Here is a 20,452-nt window from a genome sequence, read left to right as displayed (position 1 = left end):
AAATGACATTGTGGCAAGTGCATGATAGTTTTTTTTTTATTAGCAAAGAGAATTTAAATAGAGGTTGATTGTCAAAGAAAACTTTGTAGCCGCAGTAAATTTACTGCCATCTTTCGAAGCGTGATTAAAACTTTTAGAACGCCATTTGACTTTGATCCTTATTCTTTCACCGATATGTGTTAAATTTAATATAATATCAAAAAGTGGCAAGTGGCACCATCTAACAGATATGGCGGCAACCTTGAGCCGATGCCCGATAAGATGGCGCCACTATTTATATCAAACATTACACACCCACCACAGGCTTACTTATAGTCCGTCAAGAAAGACTAGACATTTGTTGAGTTCGTCACTGAGAGTAAGCAGGCATATTATATGGCGGTTGGAGCCTGTAACACTAGCAAATAAATATAAAACATAGATTGTACTCCTCAAACGATGACACTTTTGTTCGATAACATTTAAAAATTATTGATTCTTTAGATTTCCTATTTTTCATACAAATTAAATATTACCTTCAATCGGCCCGATTCGAAGAATGAGTTACGATAACAATAAGTTCTGGTTTAGATAGCTTCTCATTGAGATATCGTTTGTATGTCGTATAATTAACAGAAGCAGCTCGATTCGGGCAACCATTGTCACTTTGACGTTAGAAATATCGTAGATACTTAGATCTTATTGGGATCACCGCGGAATCGAAATAAACGTCAATTTTGACATGTCGTTTAGTTATCGATCTTTCTAAGATCTTAAACGTGTCTTAATCATTCTTTGAATTGGGCCGAATGTATATTTTCCTCTCTTTTTGTATAGACGCGTGATACGAGTATACTTCCCTCTTAATTTAAGAAGCGCGAAACAGAATACTTTCCAGTATTTTTTTTCAATTTTGTCTACTTGTGATGGATGATAATTAGTTAACATCCCAACGGACTCTAAATACGGAAATTTGAATACGAAATAATATTATAGATATATAGACATACAACTTTCTTTTGTTTTGAAATCATGGATAATCACTAAAATTTACCTAACTACAGCGACTTACCGAATCTAATGTGTTCGTTCCTAGGTTCCAAGGTGTATGCCGTGGTTCTCGAAAATCTGAGTTCGTCTATTGGCATCTCTATCACTTGAATCAAGAGAGATAGAGAGGCAAAATATACGAACGAACGAAGTGGTTCAAGCTTTATAGCACACAGGTTCGTTTTGGCGGTTGCAGTAGCTTGAGTTTGTGACGCATTTGTGAGCTTCAAAATCTGAATCAGAGGGCCTACCGGGAACCATGTTCGACGTGTTGCCTTTGCCTCTACGCACTTGAAAATTGTACACGCTCGTAGGGGCCTTATAAGATAAAAATAAATTATTGATTATCCCCGAAATGGAGTTCATTAGAATACCGGTGTCTTTGAGAAAGTTACTTAATTTAAGCTCAGGAATGCACCCTTGAAATTAACGGAAACAAAAAAAACCCTCCCAGTGTTGGGTAGACTTAGATGTACACGGGTAAAAGTCGAGTATAGGTTGTTAATTTGTCACCTGCAATAATTTACGGGTTGTATAATATATAGGTCATACTGAGCAACTTTTACTATTGTTAAACAATTGTTAATAATGAAATAATACTCAAAGCCCTGAGCGAGTCATATTTATTTCAAAACTGCTACTCCTACTATTTATTAATAGCAAAAGCCTAAAGCGCAATTATTTCTCAACTACTTACGCCAAGATGTCATTTGACAGTAAAATCAAATAAGGGATACTTAATTAATGTTAATTTAGAATAAGGAAAACCATTGTGCAGTTATAATATTTATTAACACATTATCAAAATCATATGCACGTTTATTAAACTATAAATTACGTAATCACGATTATAGAAACCATAATGCACAATAATAGTTAAATCTAGAAAACCTAGCTTCCTAAATGATAAGTACTACCTACCTAGGTATTCTAGTATTACTGGCAATATTAAATAACGATTTAAATTACAACTGAATTGTTAAGCAAAGACGACTTTAACTGAATTTAAATAATTAATCTTAACTTTCATAACCCTATTCAAAATAGAACACTATTAACAGCATAGTACAATTTGCAACGTCTATAGAGCTAATCACTATAATATATAATAGTTTAACGGTTAAATACAAAACGTTAGAATTTAAATTAAAGCTTGATATTAACCACAAACGCGACCGCTATTTAAATACAATGAAGAAAGCAACCAAAAGCCGTTAGACACTAATTGTAAAATCAACAAACAGCTAAATCTACCAAAAACACAGGTAATAGCAGGCAATTACTAAATCTAGTACTTATCTTTTAGCACTATCCAACAACCAATTTACAGTTGTTTTCGCTACCAAAGTTCCAAGCGTAATGGCCGCGTCGGTCTAAATTTTCAAACGGCTAGATAACGAACTCCCCTCCAATAATCTTGTTACAGTTGCCTCGGCTAATAACGTTGCGAGGTTCCAGTGGCGTGATTGGTACGAACGTCGCTGATTGGTCCGTTTGGTAGGAATGCTGGCGCCATAGTTGCAACGAGCGAGTGCCCTCTTGCGGCCATGATAGAAACGGAGTGGTGTGACGTGTTGATGGCAGTGACGTTGCTCCATCGACGCAACCGTTGCGCCATCTATTTGCTGCTCGAGAGACTTCTATGGCCGTTATTGACACTCGTCCATCCTGACGACTTTGCGACTCTGCAAAGGAAAGAAAAAGAAAACAAGGATTATCTGATTTTCATCACTAATAGAGATAGTATAAATTACCCAAGTAAAAACCATAATATGTCAATTTTGATTTGAATCTCATCCACTTTAATTTTCCATCAATTAATCCATTATAACCAATATCTATTTCCATTCTTAAACCATAGTCACTCCATTAATAGCCAACATTCATATCCAATAATAAACTATTCCATCCAACAAATATCTCAAATTTGTCTTTTAAACCAATAAATAACCATATAACTTCTTTCATATATTTTTGCTTGTTTCATAATTTATCCAAGTCCTTTATCCCAAATAAAAAGAAATATCCAAGGCTAATTTATCCTTCCAGTAAATCAATTAACTCCTCTGTACTATCTACCTGACTATCATCAGAACTACTTTCTGTCACATCAGTCTCCACTGAATTTTTCTTTCAGTTTCCGCCTCACGTTGATGTTTCTATCAGCCGCGCCTTTCCACAGTACTAAATCATTTACCTTGTACTTCGTTGGTCGTTTCCGCTTTGCATTAAAATGTTTTTGCATGACCTCTGCCGTTCTTTTAAGATTACCTGATGCAGTGCACCGAGTTTGCTCCGCAGTTTGTTCGTCGTCGAAGGAATTTCCTGCTATTGCTTGATATCTGCTACGGCTTGCGCTAAACATTAGTTTGAAAGGAGTAAATCCAGTAGATGAACTATGTAAATTGTTCATACCCCAAGTCACCTCAGACAGCTTCATATCCCAGTCTCTCTCGTTGTCCACGCTGGTATTTAATGAGTCTAATAATGTACGGTTATACCTTTCAACCTGACCGTTAGCACGAGGGCACGCTACTGCGTTAATGATATGTTTGATAAAGTTTTCTAAACAGAATTGTTTGAAACTTTTGCTCTTAAAACAGGAACCACTGTCGGATATTATTCGTTTCGGATATCCAAACGAACAAAATATATTAGATAGAGAACTTATTACCTCTCGAGCGCTCGTGGTTTTCACAGGAACTGCCCAAGTGAATTTTGTGAAGGAATCGACAACCATTAGCAAATAACAGTTACCTGCACGGCTCTTGCAGAACGGTCCCAGATGATCAATGTGCACTGTATGAAGTGGCTCTGCTATCTTCTCAATCGGGTGAAGTTCACCCTCAGCTCGCCCATACTGACTCCTCTTGTACAGACAATCTAGACAGGCGTTTACATACTTACGTATAAATCTAGTCATACTAGGGAACCAAAAGGTGTCCTTGATAATCTGTTCACAGCGTTTTAACCCGGGGTGTCCAATACAGTCGTGAAATTTTCGTAACACATTCCACCTCCCGTACTTAGGTACAACCAATCTTTCCTTACCACCTGCAATAACTCTATACAACCGCTCTTCTTTTAACTTATAATTGTTTTTAATATCGGGTTCGGCCTCACCTGATTCCAGTTTGGTTTTGATGATACGAATCTTTTCATCCTGATTTTGAAGACAGACAATCCAATCGAAGACATCAATAGTGTTGATATCAATTACTTGCGGAGGCTCGACCGGACTTCTGCTGAGGGCGTCTACGTGACTATGGGACTTACCAGGTTTATGTTCTACTTCCATGTCGTATTCCTGAATAAGTAGCCACCATCGTGCTATTCTTGGAGTTAAATCCTTTTTCTGGAAAGTGTAACGCACTGCAGAGCAATCTGTGACCACTTTAAAATGGTTACCTACCAGGTAAATTCGGAACCGTCTTAAAGACTCCACGACTGCCAAGGTTTCGAGCTCGTAAGAATGATACATCGATTCTTCTTTGCTCGTTTTTCGACTAAATTAGGATATGGGTTTTAAATTACCGTCTTGCTTTTGAAGTAGAATACCAGCTAATCCTCTGCTACTGGCATCTGTATGAACCTCGATATCGCCTTCTCGGCGAAAGAGAGAGAGAAGAGGACGAGTTGTTAATACCTTTTTCAACTCCTGGAAAGCTTTTTGTTGTTGTGGGCCCCACTCCCAGCCAACATTTTTCTGCAGCAACCTGTATAGATCATAAGCAATACCTGCATAGTTTTGGACAAACTTTCTGAAGTAACTGGTGAGCCCCAGGAACATACGCAGCTCATGAATGTTAGTCGGCTCCTTATACGCCAACACTGCGTCGATTTTTTTACTACCTGGTCTGATACCTTCCTCACAGATTTCATAGCCCAAGTAATCAATTTTTGTTTGCAAAAAGAAGCATTTCTCCAGATTCAAAGTCAACCCTGCATCTCTAATTATTTGCAATACTACCTTCAAAAGATCAAGACCTTCCTCTATGGAGTTTGTAGGGAGCAGCACATCATCAATATAAGGCAAAACCTTGTCATGGCGCAGAGTTGAGAATATACGATCCATTAACCGCTGGAAAACTGCAGGTGAATTCGCGAGGCCGAATGGCATCCGAAGGAATTCGTAATGCCCTTCAGGTGTTACAAAACCAGTTTTATGAATATCGTCTTTAGCTACCGGAATCTGATAAAACCCTTGAGACAAATCGAGGCTTGTAAAATATTTTTTTCCACCTAACTTTTCGATATGCTCCTCTATAACCGGCAAAGGATATTTGTCCTTCACTGTTATGCTGTTAAGTTTCGTAAAGTCTACACAAAGACGAAAATCTCCATTTTTCTTACGTACCAGGATAATTGGGCTCGCGTAATTGGAGGTGGATTCCCTAATGATTCCATTAGACAACATATCCTCAATCTTCTCCCTCATCACGGTCTTCTCAGAGTAAGATAACCTATAAGGCCTGTAACATACCGGCTTATCGGAATTTAGCTCAATGTTAAGTTCGATTTTGTTCGTAACTCCCAATTCACGCGTGTCCTCTGAAAAACAATCCGAAAATTCTTGCAAAATCTGACTCAATTTATTTAAAACCGATGGATCCTGAATCCCGCATTTAATCTTACTAACGTCTACTTTCATTATCGAATTTACCAATACATCTGTTCCTCGAGGAGCAGACACGGATGTTTCTTCCACTACATACCCTCTAACTAGCAGTTGCCCCTTTTTAAAAGCCAAAGGATTCGTACCCTGATTTATAACAAAGACAGAATTAACTGGAGCACAGTAAAGAGAAGAGGGAATGCTGTACTCTACATCATTAAACCTACAAGAGCGAGTATCCACAAACAATACAGTGGAATCTTGAAGAATTTCGTTACTATCAGTCTCCACAAATTGAGCCGTATTAGCAGGAATAACCGTATCTGAAGAACAGACCAATCTTACCTTTGAAACCTCTGCATCTGCACAAATCGAACTTATATGGACTATCTCCTCGTTGGCAGGCTCCTGCTTACTCCTCTCGAAGGTAACCGTTAATCCTTGAATAACTAACCTGTACAGACCATTATTAAGAACTGGCTGACCTACAAAGACATCGGCTCCTTTCAGGGAAATGTTGACCACCAATGCTTCCGATTTAACTTTAACCCCGTCGATAATAAACTCTACCGATACTTGACCACAACAACTGACTTGTGGCCCGTAAAGCCCATTAATAAACATGTTGCATGGTTGTAAATTGAGATTTAGTTTAAGAGAGCATTCCAATGTAATCAGATTCCGTCGGGCCCCCGAGTCTAAATAGGCTCTTACCTGATGACCATTTAAACTGATGTTTTTATAATAGCAATCATTTACCTGGGAGTCAACAAGGTTCACCGAAGCCTTCCGGAAACACTGCTCTGTCTTGTGGTTCGTCTTCCCACAAACGTCACATTTAACAGCGTTGGGATTCTTCGGACACGACCGCACGACGTGACCTGCTTCCTTGCATAAAAAACAGGTTACAGATGGTTTGTTTGATGATGATGTAGACTTCTGTTCTCCTGCGATCACTTCCTTTGATGTACCAGGAGCGTTAAAATCTCTGCCACGCGTTGAATATTGTCGGTTTGGAGGTCCCTTTTTCTCATCGTTCATGCACAAGAACTGAGAATATAACTCACCAGGGGTTCTGTAGTTACCTGCTCTTGCCGAGGTCTTTAAGTGAAATGGTAGCCCTTCGATCAAACAAGACACAGCCTTATCACCAGTGATTTCGCATTTAGTTAACATGCTACATTTAGAGTAAAAATAGTGTGTCATTGTCTCACCAAACAATTTCTTTCTATAGATCATTTCCTTAAGAGCTTCCGCATAATCCATGTTTTGAGGAAAAGCTTCAAGAATTCGCTCCTTCCATTCAAACCATGTCATTTCGTAGCTCCGTAAAGCATTATGCCACATCTTTGCTAAACCCGACAGGCGAGACTGCATATAATAGCTTTTAACACTATCAGACCAACCGTGAATTGCGCCCAGTTGTTCAATTTTGTTGAGCCATTGTTGCGCTGGTAGCTCCGACTTCTCAGGATCAAACTCCGGGATAATGTCAGGTTTCACCATAACACCATAATAATTTGGATTGATCCTACCAGGTTCATCCAGCGCAGCAGGCGGCTCGCGATCCACAGATTCTCGCGGCCGCCAAGGAGCCCAACGCCTCGGTGTACGCTCACGGCTGCGCCTGCGGCTACTGCTGCTGCGTTCTCGTCGTTCCAGTCGCGTGTTGTCCCACCGCACCGGGCTACGGGACCTGCTCCTACTATGTGAATCCATATCCCACTTCTGAAAATGTTAAACAATTGTTAATAATGAAATAATACTCAAAGCCCTGAGCGAGTCATATTTATTTCAAAACTGCTACTCCTACTATTTATTAATAGCAAAAGCCTAAAGCGCAATTATTTCTCAACTACTTACGCCAAGATGTCATTTGACAGTAAAATCAAATAAGGGATACTTAATTAATGTTAATTTAGAATAAAGAAAACCATTGTGCAGGTATAATATTTATTAACACATTATCAAAATCATATGCACGTTTATTAAACTATAAATTACGTAATCACGATTATAGAAACCATAATGCACAATAATAGTTAAATCTAGAAAACCTAGCTTCCTAAATGATAAGTACTACCTACCTAGGTATTCTAGTATTACTGGCAATATTAAATAACGATTTAAATTACAACTGAATTGTTAAGCAAAGACGACTTTAACTGAATTTAAATAATTAATCTTAACTTTCATAACCCTATTCAAAATAGAACACTATTAACAGCATAGTACAATTTGCAACGTCTATAGAGCTAATCACTATAATATATAATAGTTTAACGGTTAAATACAAAACGTTAGAATTTAAATTAAAGCTTGATATTAACCACAAACGCGACCGCTATTTAAATACAATGAAGAAAGCAACCAAAAGCCGTTAGACACTAATTGTAAAATCAACAAACAGCTAAATCTACCAAAAACACAGGTAATAGCAGGCAATTACTAAATCTAGTACTTATCTTTTAGCACTATCCAACAACCAATTTACAGTTGTTTTCGCTACCAAAGTTCCAAGCGTAATGGCCGCGTCGGTCTAAATTTTCAAACGGCTGGATAACGAACTCCCCTCCAATAATCTTGTTACAGTTGCCTCGGCTAATCACGTTGCGAGGTTCCAGTGGCGTGATTGGTACGAACGTCGCTGATTGGTCCGTTTGGTAGGAATGCTGGCGCCATAGTTGCGACGAGCGAGTGCCCTCTTGCGGCCATGATAGAAACGGAGTGGTGTGACGTGTTGATGGCAGTGACGTTGCTCCATCGACGCAACCGTTGCGCCATCTATTTGCTGCTCGAGAGACTTCTATGGCCGTTATTGACACTATGGGACCAACCCCGAAACCGAGAAAAAAAACGGCTGTTTTATACATTTTGGCTTTCTGACCTTGACATTTTCTATGGGAGAGTAATTTTTTTTCGGTCATACCTATATATTCACCCCGTAAATTATTGCAGGTGACTAAATAAACAACCAGTAGATTAATGTTTTTTTCGTACGTTATCCAACTGCGACGTATTTTTAAAATGTAAAATGTTATTGGTAAAACTATCACTTAAAATTAATTTGAACTGTTTTTGTTAACCCTAGTGTCCCTAGTTCTAATTAGAACATACTTATGTCTAAAACGAGATCTACGCAAGAAAAAAATGTTTGTTGTTTTTTTGAATGTTTTTGTACATAAAAATGTTTGATTTGTTTTGCTGTTGTAATTGTCGCACCGCTCACAATCTCTCTGCTTAGCCTTAAGGTAGTAAGTAGAGAATGCCTCGTGGCATTAAGTCCGCCTTTTATACTATACGATTGTTTTTCTTTTGTGCAATAAAGATTAAATAAATAAAAAGGAAAATCTTATTGGTAGAACTATTACTTAATATTAATTTGTACTGTTTTTGTTTAACCTAGGTTTTATTAGGACATATCTCTAAAACGAGACCTATATTCGTGAGTTTTTTCTATCGATCGAAAGTTAAGCAAATCGGTTTCAAAGCGATGAAGTTGACTGAAGAAACCAGATAAAGGCCACAATATTGCTATTCATATTTTTTGGCCGTTTTATGATCTAAAAAAGCTCTAAGAGTTTTCAAAAACTCTTCTGGCTGAACCCACTTTACCTAACAACCTGCATAGGCAGATGTAAACGGGGTTGAAACTTTATCAACTTCTACCCAGGTGAAGTCATCGGACGGAGGCTAGTTATAAACGTCTAAATTCACAATGAAAACAAGTAATTTGTTTCATATCTGTACACGTCTGAAACAATTCGAAACTCCTATTTCCAGCACCGTATATTACGAGAGCCATTCAAACTTAAGTCGATTATGAAACGCAATCTCGATTGTGCCATACAATTTATCTCTGGACGTGTCGTAATCACACGTGTATCTTTACACGTGTACACGGTACACGGGAGTAATAGTCCTAACTTGGAACTACATATAAGTTAACAAAGCAAGCCGTCAGGCACACAAAGCGCAGGCCAAATCGAGTTAGATCTAATTAGGCTACACGTTCTGGTATGAATGGCTGTAATCCTATTCAATGTGCGAGCGTGGCGAAACTAATTCTAAGTGATATTGGTAAGCGTTTTCCGGACGTCGTGAAATTAAGAGCCCTTTACAAACGTCACCGATAATCGCATGCGATGTGTAATACGCTCGATTGAATTCGTTCGAATATCTAAAATCACATGCCATTTGTTGCGAAGTTTGTAGAAGCCTTAAGAGTCGGCAGCAGGCTCGGTTCTCCAAACACACATAGTTACGCTCTCATTTGGAAACCACTGGCTAGATTGCTCTGAAACTTTGTAGTTACAATAGGATAAGGCATATCTATGTCTGTAATTAGTTTTTGTAGCTTCAGATACCATAGTTAAAAATATACAGCGGAATTAAGATTTACATACAAAACTTGTTTTCGCAGTCATCACTGCTGCAGCGAAACACAGTAAAAGTACCATTTTTATCGCATGCGCTCCACACCGCTGCTTAAGAGGAAAGAGGACGACCGTTTCTCCATACAAACGTAGTCCCCATTTTCCTCTCTGGATATAGACATTATGGAAAATATTCTTACATAATTTGATATATATTATTGCTATGCCCTTACGTATTACTTCGTAAGATTTTTTGATAATTGTAAATATTAGGAAAACACATTTCATACAATTTTTTAAATGCTACTAACTCTTATAATAACTAAAAATTCGAAAAAAATCAAACGTAGGGGCATAGCTGTAGTTGATATACAACAAATTGTTTCAAAATATTTTTAACACTGTTAGGATCCAGGGCGGAAAAAGAGGATTATTTTTGTATGTGAAAGCAATTTCGCGCGGGACCTTCACTTTCGTCTTAAAACACGCCGACGCGACGGTGCATAATCGCAGTAACGCGCGGTACATATCACGATTTTATTGCATGTCCTCCTAGTAAAGTCGTAAATTTAACGGCACGTCACGCGACGTGTCGACACGACGTCAGCGTATTTTGAGCAGCGGTGTGAATGCAAAAAAAAAACGGTACGCTAACGATGCGTCACTGGGATTCCGTACCATCACCGTTTTTAAGCAGCGATGTGGTCGCACCTTTCAACGACGAAATACATTCTGTAAAAAATGTTAGAAATATATTTACTAAACATATACGAAATGCTTAAATATGAATTTAAGCGTATCGCCTTTTCAACTAAGCAAACAAATGTTCAAAAAACGCTACAAATAAGATCGTGTCAGATATTTTTGCGGCCTTCGTTGTGTAATTTATTATTGCTGTGACTGTACGAGTACAAAGTAGACAGCAGTAACTAATAACAATGGAAAAAATCTTTTTTGCTGATCACGGCAATTTAGTAAGTCAGTAAAAATAACTGACGGCAGTATTGTAATTGTAATATTATTTGGCCAATTATGTAGGTACCACAAATACCCATGGGCTTGAAATGGTCTCCGTTTCGTGGGCTTTGACATTGGACAAGTATGACATTTGACCACTATTTTACCGTAGTTGGATAATATGGTTTATTTTTATTAAGAATAGAATAGAATAAAATAGAATTATTTTAACCGTATACACAAACAAGACAAATTACATAATATAACAAAAACAAAAAAAGTATAAAGTGCCACGAAATGGCCTCACCCCAGCATGTTGCTGGTGGCTTCCAGCGCTGATCTTCCGATGAGACCATCAAGTGAATTACGAAAGGTAACAGACAAGAAGAAGAAAGGCATAAAATAGCATAGAGAGAATTATGTATTGGTATTAAGAAAAATTCTTATGCAAATCGTTGCATTTTTCTAGGCATTTGTTTAATGTGATTTATAAAAACGATTACACTCTGTATGTCTAATACAGAGTGTAATCGTTAAGCGTTTACAGGCGGTTATTCCGTTAATATAAAAGATATCTAAAACGTTTCATTAATGTCGAAAGTACGGTAACTACGGTTATTTATATAAAAACTGAACAAAACTTCTAACACACAAGTAGCTTACCTGTAGGATTCACGCAAACTTTAACGATCTAAACCACCATCAAACGTTATCTATCAATTGTTAACATTTAAGACCTAAAGGATTCAACAAATATTTACTAAAAGTATTTCATTCCCTCGGTGAATATTTCTACAAACTCCAGACTTTCTCGTATTTCAGCTGGAGTCCTAGTCTTTTATTCCTGTTTGTTTTGTTTAATCTAATTTACCAGGAGATTTAGACTAGTTTATTTGTTAAGTGTAATTACTGTATATTCAGCGTTCTTTTAACTAGATTTAATTTAAGCAGAAGCCCTACCTTGCCTGCCGCCAAAGTCAGGACAAATATTAAGACATAAATTGAAAGGTTTCAATTTATTGAAAGTCACTTGTTCACTAATTAAGCCCTGGTTTGATTAAAACTCACGCAATCTTAAACTGTAGCAATGCAATATTATTTTGGCGGGTGGACAAAGCGCATCTGATAACAAGTACCGCAAGAAAATGGAGATAAGTAATATTGGTGTAGATCTAAACAAATAAAAATATATATTTTAGGAAAATTTGCTTCGGCAATGTAAACAGGCGTAAGTTAAGTATATAAATATGGGTTCAGAGTCTTTGTTCACCGTTTACTATTAGCGTATATTTATGATATGCGGTGAAATCCGACATCACCTTTTCTAGTACCAGTAGTATCTCTTCATCATACCACCTTTATGCCGACGACCTCCAAATTTATTCTCAAGGCATCATTAGCAATCTACCTATAATTATCAACTCCATAAATCGTGACTTGGATTGCATCTCAGACTGGAGTAGGCGATGTGGGCTTAAGGTCAACCCAAGTAAAACCCAAGCGATAGTTGTAGGTAGTTCTAAATTAATTCCTAGGATTGATTTTTCTCTGCTACCTCAACACCATCAAACATTACGTATGTTTGATGGTGTTCACATTCCCTTCTCACATCAAGTTAAAAACCTAGGAATCATAATAGACCGTACTTTATCTTGGATACCCCAGATTGGCGAGGTAAGCAGAAAGATGTTTGCTTCAATGGGTTCACTTCGCCGACTACGTAACTTCTTGCCATTAGCCACCAAAATTGTGTTTGCACAATCCCTTCTTATGCCTATACTAGACTATGCTGACATCAGTTATCTGGATCTTAATGAGGACCAGCTCAATAAACTTGAGCGCTTGCAAAATCTCTGTATTAGATTTATATTTGGACTTCGCAAATTTGACCATATTTCCAACTTCCGTGCCCAGCTCAAGTGGCTCCCTATACGTCTTCGTCGTAATTCTCATATTCTCAATCTTCTTTATAGCGTTCTTTTCAACCCCTCTACTCCCCCATATCTTAAAGAGCGTTTTACATATCTCTCCTCCGTCAGGCCTTCACGGAAATATCCACTTGTTCCCCCTCCATCCTCTACAAAATATTATACTGACTCTTTCACTTTTCGAGCTGTTCGGCTGTGGAACAGACTGCCCTTAGATATTAGGTGTGCGAAAACTATTCAAAGCTTTAAAACCCTACTGAAAAATCATTACTTGTCTCTTTCTTAATGTGCCGCTGTGTTATATTATGTATGTATGTATATTTAGATATGTATCTAATATTTATTTATTTTAATATAGGTATGTATTGTTATATTTATATGTTTATTTAAATTGTAAATGTACTGTATGTACTGTCTGCTTGATGTATGTGTAATTTTCCTATTCCTCTAATTCATTCGTGCACTACCTGTTCTAAAAACTTACTGTTCTTTATATCCTGCTACCCTAAGGTTGTCTGGAAGAGATCGCTTACAGCGATAAGACCGCCTGTTGCTACCTTTCTTTACATTGTAAATCTGTTTTTTAAATTTGTCTTCTTTGTGGTGCGATAAAGAATATTTACTTACTTACTTACTAGTAATCACAATAAATAAAAAAACAATCCTGTTCCGATATTTTTTTACAATAATTTACTTATTAAAAAATGTTCTTTTTCTACTCGTCGAAAAGAATAAACGAGTGCGGGGCGCGGGGCGGGAGTCGTGCGTTGATGTCTAAATTTTTGTCTACTGAAATACTTACCAATTTTCATTAATTATTTGGGTTTTTTAGTATACAATAGTGATATAATCAAGCTTTTCAATATCGTACCTTACTTAGGCAACTCAACAAGCTTCGTTGCCTAAACACGGTACTCGACTGAAGAGCTCTGTATATCACGATTGTATAATATTAATTATCGTTTCCCTTTTAATTATTCAACATGTTTGTATTTCTGGTAACTTTTGAGTTTCCGCCGTGTAGTTGCTATATCACAAAGTTCCGTTATGCCAAATCGAATGTGCCTTTTTCACGTGCAAAATACGCTAAAGTCAGACCAAGATAAGTTGGTAGAGATTTTGACACGCCAGCCTGTGCAAATATTAAGTACCTAATCTTCATAATTTCATAGAATTTTGACCTTTAAAATAACACTTGCTCTATCTGGGCTGTCAAAATCGCTATAAACGTAGCGTTTAGTCAACGTTTTTCGCAAAAAGTAAACTCAGTAATAAATTATTCCAAGCTCTTTCATTAAAGCGTTTTACATTAAATCAGTCGCATCCATAATTAAGCTTTCGCCCATAGATCACTTACTCGCTATACAAATTTCGATATTAAAGGAAAAATGTAAAAGAGTAAAATATTATTTTAGTTGTCTTGTTTGTGACCACTACCTCACGCTTGTATGTCTCGTATCAAAAAAAGTTAGTGCTATTGTACGTCTTTCTAGCTGTAGATTATATTTTACATGAGAAAAATTAAAAACAAAGTTTCATATCATACAAAAAGTTCCACTCTGTCACATTTTTGGGGACAAACAACAAGACAACGAATTTTGACCTAAAATTCACCACCTCTGGCACTACTCGATTTTTTCCTTTAATAAAAGAAATAGAATCGCTCGCAGACGTTTTCACTTGTACAAATTAGTTTCGGTTACTTCTGACCATACTCTGACGGTAGACTATTTAATAATACAAAACAAGTTTTACTATTATTTGTATTATTTATTAAGTTTTAATTATTATTTATTTATTTATACATTCCGACATATCATATATCAATGTTGGAACAGTACAGATCTGACACAAGTCGGCTTTTGCTCGCGTTCACCACACAAATCTAACCACACCATTGCGTAGTGCATGTAGTCATTAATTATTTATTTCGTCGTAAAACTTAAATTACATACAGAATTACTCAATTCAATTCAGAAGTATATAATATTACCTACGAATAAAATATTAAAACATATTGACATTGTTTAGCACAAAATGGGCTCGCCTCAGCGTCATGCTGACCCGAAGGTCAGCGCTAATCCGGCGAGACCATTTGTGGGTGTAGTGGGTATTTGTTGTAAGTTTTATTTTAGGGTTCCGTACCCAAAGGGTCAAACGGGACCCTATTACTGAGACTCCGCTGTCCGTCCGTCTGTCGCCAGGCTGTATGTCATGAACCGTGGTAGTTAGCCAGTTGAAATTTCTACAGATTATGTATTTCTGTTGCCGCTATAACAACAAATACTAAAAACAAAATAAAATAAATATTTAAGGGTACTCCCATACACTAAGTAATTTTTAGATAATAGTACAGAACCCTTCGTGTGCGAGTCCGACTCGCACTTGGCCGGTTTTTTTTTATAATGCAGAGTCCGCGTGGGGGCAGTCTATACACTTCCGCTTCTGACAGCCTTTTGTCCGTTAAAAATGTGTATATAAGATATTTTAATCTTATTTGATAATGGGACAGGCTAGCGAAAGCTTTGTAAAAAGCGTTTTCCTAGAATCCAATTATAATAGAGCGTGAAATAAGAGTGGACGGTTAATAACTATGGCAGACATCTTGAAAAATCAGGCAGTTTTTTATGATATAGGAGGCAAACGAGCAGACGGATCACCTGATGATAAGCGATTAGTGGTTTTCCTTGAAATATATATTTTTTGTTTTACGTAATTGCACAAATCATGTCAATATTTCAAATACAATTTGACAGTTTATATTTATATTAAATCTTACCTCCTTTTGTGCGTGTTGCTAAGGCTCTTGAGTCTGAGTTACGTTTCATAACCTTTTAACCACACACACTCACACACTCACTCCGTTGGCTCAGCGACCCAAAATGAGACTTGGCCTCCGACACAAGACAGCGCCACTTTTCTCGGTCCTGTGCGACCTCTCGCCAATTGTCGACTCGAAGCTCGCGCAGACCACCAGAGTTTTTAACCGCTTAGAATTTTTCATCGAGCGCGCCTGTGGGCCTGTGTGTGCTGTGTGTGTGTTAGGTACTTTGTCTTTCGCTTTGTCTCACTTATCAGACTGCGGCGAAATGAGCTGAATATTGTATTGTATTGTATTGTATTGTGTGTGTGTGTGTGTGTTGGTGTGTTTTTCTTTATATTGAATTCCGTTGACTCCGGGGTATGGGTAAGTACGTTTAAGGAAACAATTTTTTTTTTTTATAAAAAGTAATTAAATGTTGCATATAGAGTTGTTGTAACACGAGTATTACATTGAATTCAACTAAACAATTGAATCTATATCTATGACATATCAATGTCATTTCATCATTCAATCGTCCGAGATAGTACTTACGTTTAGTAGCAAATGCATAAACTCGTACTAAACTCTAATCAATATGCAAATAGGCTAAAGGAAAGTGTATACGCTAGTAGGGGCCTTATAAGATAAATAAAAATACATTATTGATTAGCTCCGAAATGGAGTTAATTAGAATACCGGTCCAATCTATGAGAAAGTTACTTAATTTAAGCTCAGGAATGCACCCTTGAAATTAACAAAAAAAAAGTTTATTTCAGTTTTCGGCTGTTAAAAGTTTATTGAAAACTCACATTTTTCTAGCAAAAGTTTCATAAAATTAAAAGAAAACCGGTCAAGTGCGGCCTAATCATAATCCACACATATAGAGGAGAAATAAGACGTTTCACACACCTTACTTAATTCAGTCGTCCTAACTAGCATCTAAACTAGGATGCCAAATTGTTCCTAGTTAGTTATTATTTATATTTATTATTATTTCTTTATTAGTTAGTGCAGTAAGACTCTTACTAAACGCGGTTACAGCTTTACGATTTAAGATTTAGTATTGTGAATTAAGTAAGATGTGTGAAGCGCTTAACTTTTGTGACCGCCTGGCAACACTGGTTCGATGCCTGAGGGCCTACCGCGAACCACGTTCGACGTGTTGCCTCTCTGTCGCACTTGTGAATTGGTACGTAAGTGTAACAAGGAGGCAACACGTCGAACGTAGCTATAAATAAACATACGAAGTATAATGAACATTTGCTGCGTCTGGTTCAATATTATCTGCAAGTTTATCGGTACTGACCTAATCATACAAGTTTTTCCAAGGTTGTCTAGTCAATCCCATCAAACTTAGTAAATGGACAAGCCGATAACTACTGAAACTTTTCTAGTCGTATACCCAGCCCAGTGACGTTTACATTAAAAGTTTTGAGACAAGTTAAAACTGACTTGAAACTTGACTTATTAATAAAATTGCACTTTAAAAGGCCATTTTAAAAATGATAAATAAACATATTACCTTTTTGTCCAAGTTTCAAGATCTGGATCTGAATTCATCAAGATTTGAGAAGTTCCCTGAATCACTCATGGGTCACATCATGGGAACTGGGTTTTGACAAAAATTGGACCAACTTGGGACCCCCTCCATTTTTAGGGTTCCGTAGCCAAATGGCAAAAAACGGAACCCTTATAGATTCGTCATGCCCGTCTGTCTGTCCGATTCTGTCACAGCCACTTTTTTCCGAAACTATAAAAGCTATACTGTACCCCTAGTGTAACTAAATTCGATTTTGAAACGTGACGTACGCGTTTGCGTTTAGTCTCATTTTGTATGGGTTTTTGAACAGCGCGCCAAGCGGGACGTTTTGGAAAGTCAAAAATCTCATACAAAATGACACTTAACGCAAACGCGTTCGTCACGTTATGATGTCGATCAAAGTTACACTAGGGGTACTGTTCAAACTTGGTAAGTAGATGTATTGTATGAACCGCATTATGATGTTTACACAAAAATAGAAAAAAAACAATAAATTTTGGGGGTTCCCCATACTTAGAACTGAAACTCAAAAAATCTTTTTTCATCAAACCCATACGTGTGGGGTATCTATGGATAGGTCTTTAAAAATGATATTGAGGTTTCTAATATCATTTTTTTCTAATATATCATTCTTTTCTAAACTGAATAGTTTGCGCGAGAGACACTTCCAAAGTGAAAAAATGTGTCCCCCCCCCCCCTGTAACTTCCAAATTAACAGAATGAAAAATCTAAAAAAAATATATGATATACATTACCATGCAAACTTCCACCGAAAATTGGTTTGAACCAGATCTAGTAAGTAGTTTTTTTTAATACGTCATAAATGGTACGGAACCCTTCATGGGCGAGTCCGACTCGCACTTGGCCGCTTTTTTGAAGTTGGGTAATAGATAGATAGAATATTTATTCATACCCACAACATACATGGCATTGACATCAGAACTAACCAAAAAGAAAAGTGTAAAATAAAAACATGCAAACTTAATTTCATTAAAAACATTTTTTTATTTAATTAATACGCCATGTGTCGTGGCACAGAAAAGGCGCTGACTAAACATAATCATGCAACAAGCCATATCGCTGGTATTCTGCCAGTACCCTGCACAAAAATAATAGTTGCGGGTAAATGAACATCCAACTCTATTCATCATCATCATATCAGTCTTTTATCTCCCACTGAGCATAGGCCTCTCGTCGAGAAGGTACGCCACTTGTCTCGGTCCTGAGCTAATCTCATCTAAAAGTGACCCGCAATCTTCCGAATATTCTCCACCTAACGAGCTAACGGACGCCAGGCGCTCCTCTTGTCTGAAAGCGGCCACCATTCTGTTAACATGTTTGTCCACCTGCCTTCACTCTGCCTGGCAACATGTCCCGCCCAACTTCATTTTAGTTTGGTAATGAATTATACCTCATCCTGCATCTTGGTGCGGCGTCGGATCTCGACATTCCTCACTCTCTCGTGAAGTTTGATGCTGAGCATGGCGCAGTCCATGGCTCTCTGTGCCACTAGAATTTTATTCCGAGTATTATTACCAACTGTGGTAATTAGTAGTAACGTGAGTGTGTGACGCATGTGCTGGCTGAGAGTTGCAAATGTAATTTTAATATATAAATATTTTATTGCTTAGGTACTAGTTTCCATTTTAACTGCAGTGGAGTTAAAATGAGTTAATATATTCTAATAAATACATGTTTAACATTTGCGCTAGTAGAATATTTATGAAAGCATTTTGATATTAGAAATTTACTTACCAAGATAAGTATATTTTTAGGGCCCCGTACCTTAAAAAGAAAAAACGGAAGTAAGTTAACATAAAAAAAGATATAGGTAGCCGTTTATGCCGTAAAAAACGTATATTTCGACACCGTCAAGGGAATCAAAATTTATAACGTACTTCCCGTTGACTTAGAACTATGAAATTTGGGCAAGTATTATAAACACTTTAATGCAACTTACACTACAGGGAAAAGCTAAATTTGTACGGGACCCACGGTGCGACTCGCACTTGTCCGGTTTTTTATATAAAGAAAAGTAATACTAGTGGCTCCGTGAGCTCCGCCATTTTAAAAAAAATCGAAAAATATATATTCCATTCTTGAACCTGCTCACAAAATTTCACGAGAAGAGGTTGAGAAATGCGACCTTATAGAAGACAATATCCGGACATACGAAAGCGTTTCGTCCAAGCTAAAACGAAGACCTTCCCTCTCACGCGGGTAAAACAAAACCGAGCGAGATAGAAGATTAATTTGACACGGCGTGCCTAGTGCATTGTTATGGATTATTATTTTGGGGCACGCCAAGACGAGCCAAGTGAAGCGCAAGGGCACTACTTACCTTTCCTCGAAGCACTTCGTCGTTTTTTGAACCCTCATAAATTGGATTTGTGTTATCGCAGATAAACAAAATTCTAGGGATATGGTGTCAATAGTGGACTTATTAAACATTAAAAGTCTCAATTAACTCTTTAGCCGATTTCGTCACTGACTCGCTGATGATCATTAAACCTCTTTACTTCCTGAAGTCCTAGAAAGCTGAAACTTGGTATGCACCGTTACATGGGCGTAATCTGAATAATGTATTCACTATGTATTACTTTTTTGCTATAGGTTCCAACGATAGTTCATGTAACGAAACGGCCAAGCCTCATATTTTGAATAACGTGTCTATAGTTTGTGTGTTAGGGCTTCTAGGGTTAGAAGCTTGTTTCCACATGAGATCTAATGACTTTGACAGTGCGAGCCTTACTTATGGTTTTGTCTTGGCAACATTTAACGGGGAATGGAAAATATTTATTTTATTTTGGGCGTTAAGTCCGCCTGTTGTAATATACCTCTATCAAATTGTCTTTGTTTGTTTCTGTACATTTATTATCAACTATGTGAGATCGCTCTGTAGCGATAAGGCCGCCTGTTGTTTACCTCTATCTTCATGTATTATATGTGTTTCCATGTACATTTTTGTTAAGAGGTTGTGCAATAAAGAGGATTTGTATTGTATTGTACTGTATAGTATGTGAGGTGTTCAATAAAGAGTATTGTATTGTATTTAGAAGTGGAAAAACATCTCTTTAGTACGTTCTATACTTCCCTCTTAATGTCATACAAGCTTGTTTCCAGACTTCTGGGGTGTAGTTAACGAGGAACAGTATTGTCCATTTTATTTTATTTTTCTTCATATTATTTCCCATGCGTGAAACT

The 20,452-nt window shown here is 37.3% G+C and overlaps 1 protein-coding gene across 1 annotated transcript; it reads right to left on the bottom strand.

Annotated features, from left to right (window-relative positions):
* Nucleotides 1-2,418: 2,418 nt before the first annotated feature.
* On the bottom strand, nucleotides 2,419-18,743 carry LOC133525350 (uncharacterized). The gene is made up of 3 exons (XM_061861634.1): nucleotides 18,660-18,743; nucleotides 7,051-7,372; nucleotides 2,419-2,714 (listed from the first exon to the last, which is right to left on the bottom strand). The coding sequence occupies exons 1-3, from the start codon at nucleotides 18,741-18,743 to the stop codon at nucleotides 2,419-2,421; spliced, it is 702 nt and encodes a 233-aa protein (XP_061717618.1).
* Between the last annotated feature and the right edge of the window lie 1,709 nt (nucleotides 18,744-20,452).

Source organism: Cydia pomonella, chromosome 14 (assembly GCF_033807575.1).
Source record: "Cydia pomonella isolate Wapato2018A chromosome 14, ilCydPomo1, whole genome shotgun sequence".
Lineage (NCBI taxonomy): Eukaryota > Metazoa > Arthropoda > Insecta > Lepidoptera > Tortricidae > Cydia > Cydia pomonella.
This window is presented reverse-complemented; position numbering and strand designations above follow the sequence as displayed.

Excerpts from the sequence above, each read along its gene's own strand:
- LOC133525350 (XM_061861634.1), bottom strand. The coding sequence starts at position 18,743 with ATGGACTGCGCCATGCTCAGCATCAAACTTCACGAGAGAGTGAGGAAT. Across the intron at positions 7,373-18,659 it reads GCACCAAGATGCAGGATGAG|AAGTGGGATATGGATTCACA; the intron begins GTATAATTCATT and ends TAACATTTTCAG. Across the intron at positions 2,715-7,050 it reads ACAACTGGGCGCAATTCACG|AGTCGCAAAGTCGTCAGGAT; the intron begins GTTGGTCTGATA and ends TTTCCTTTGCAG.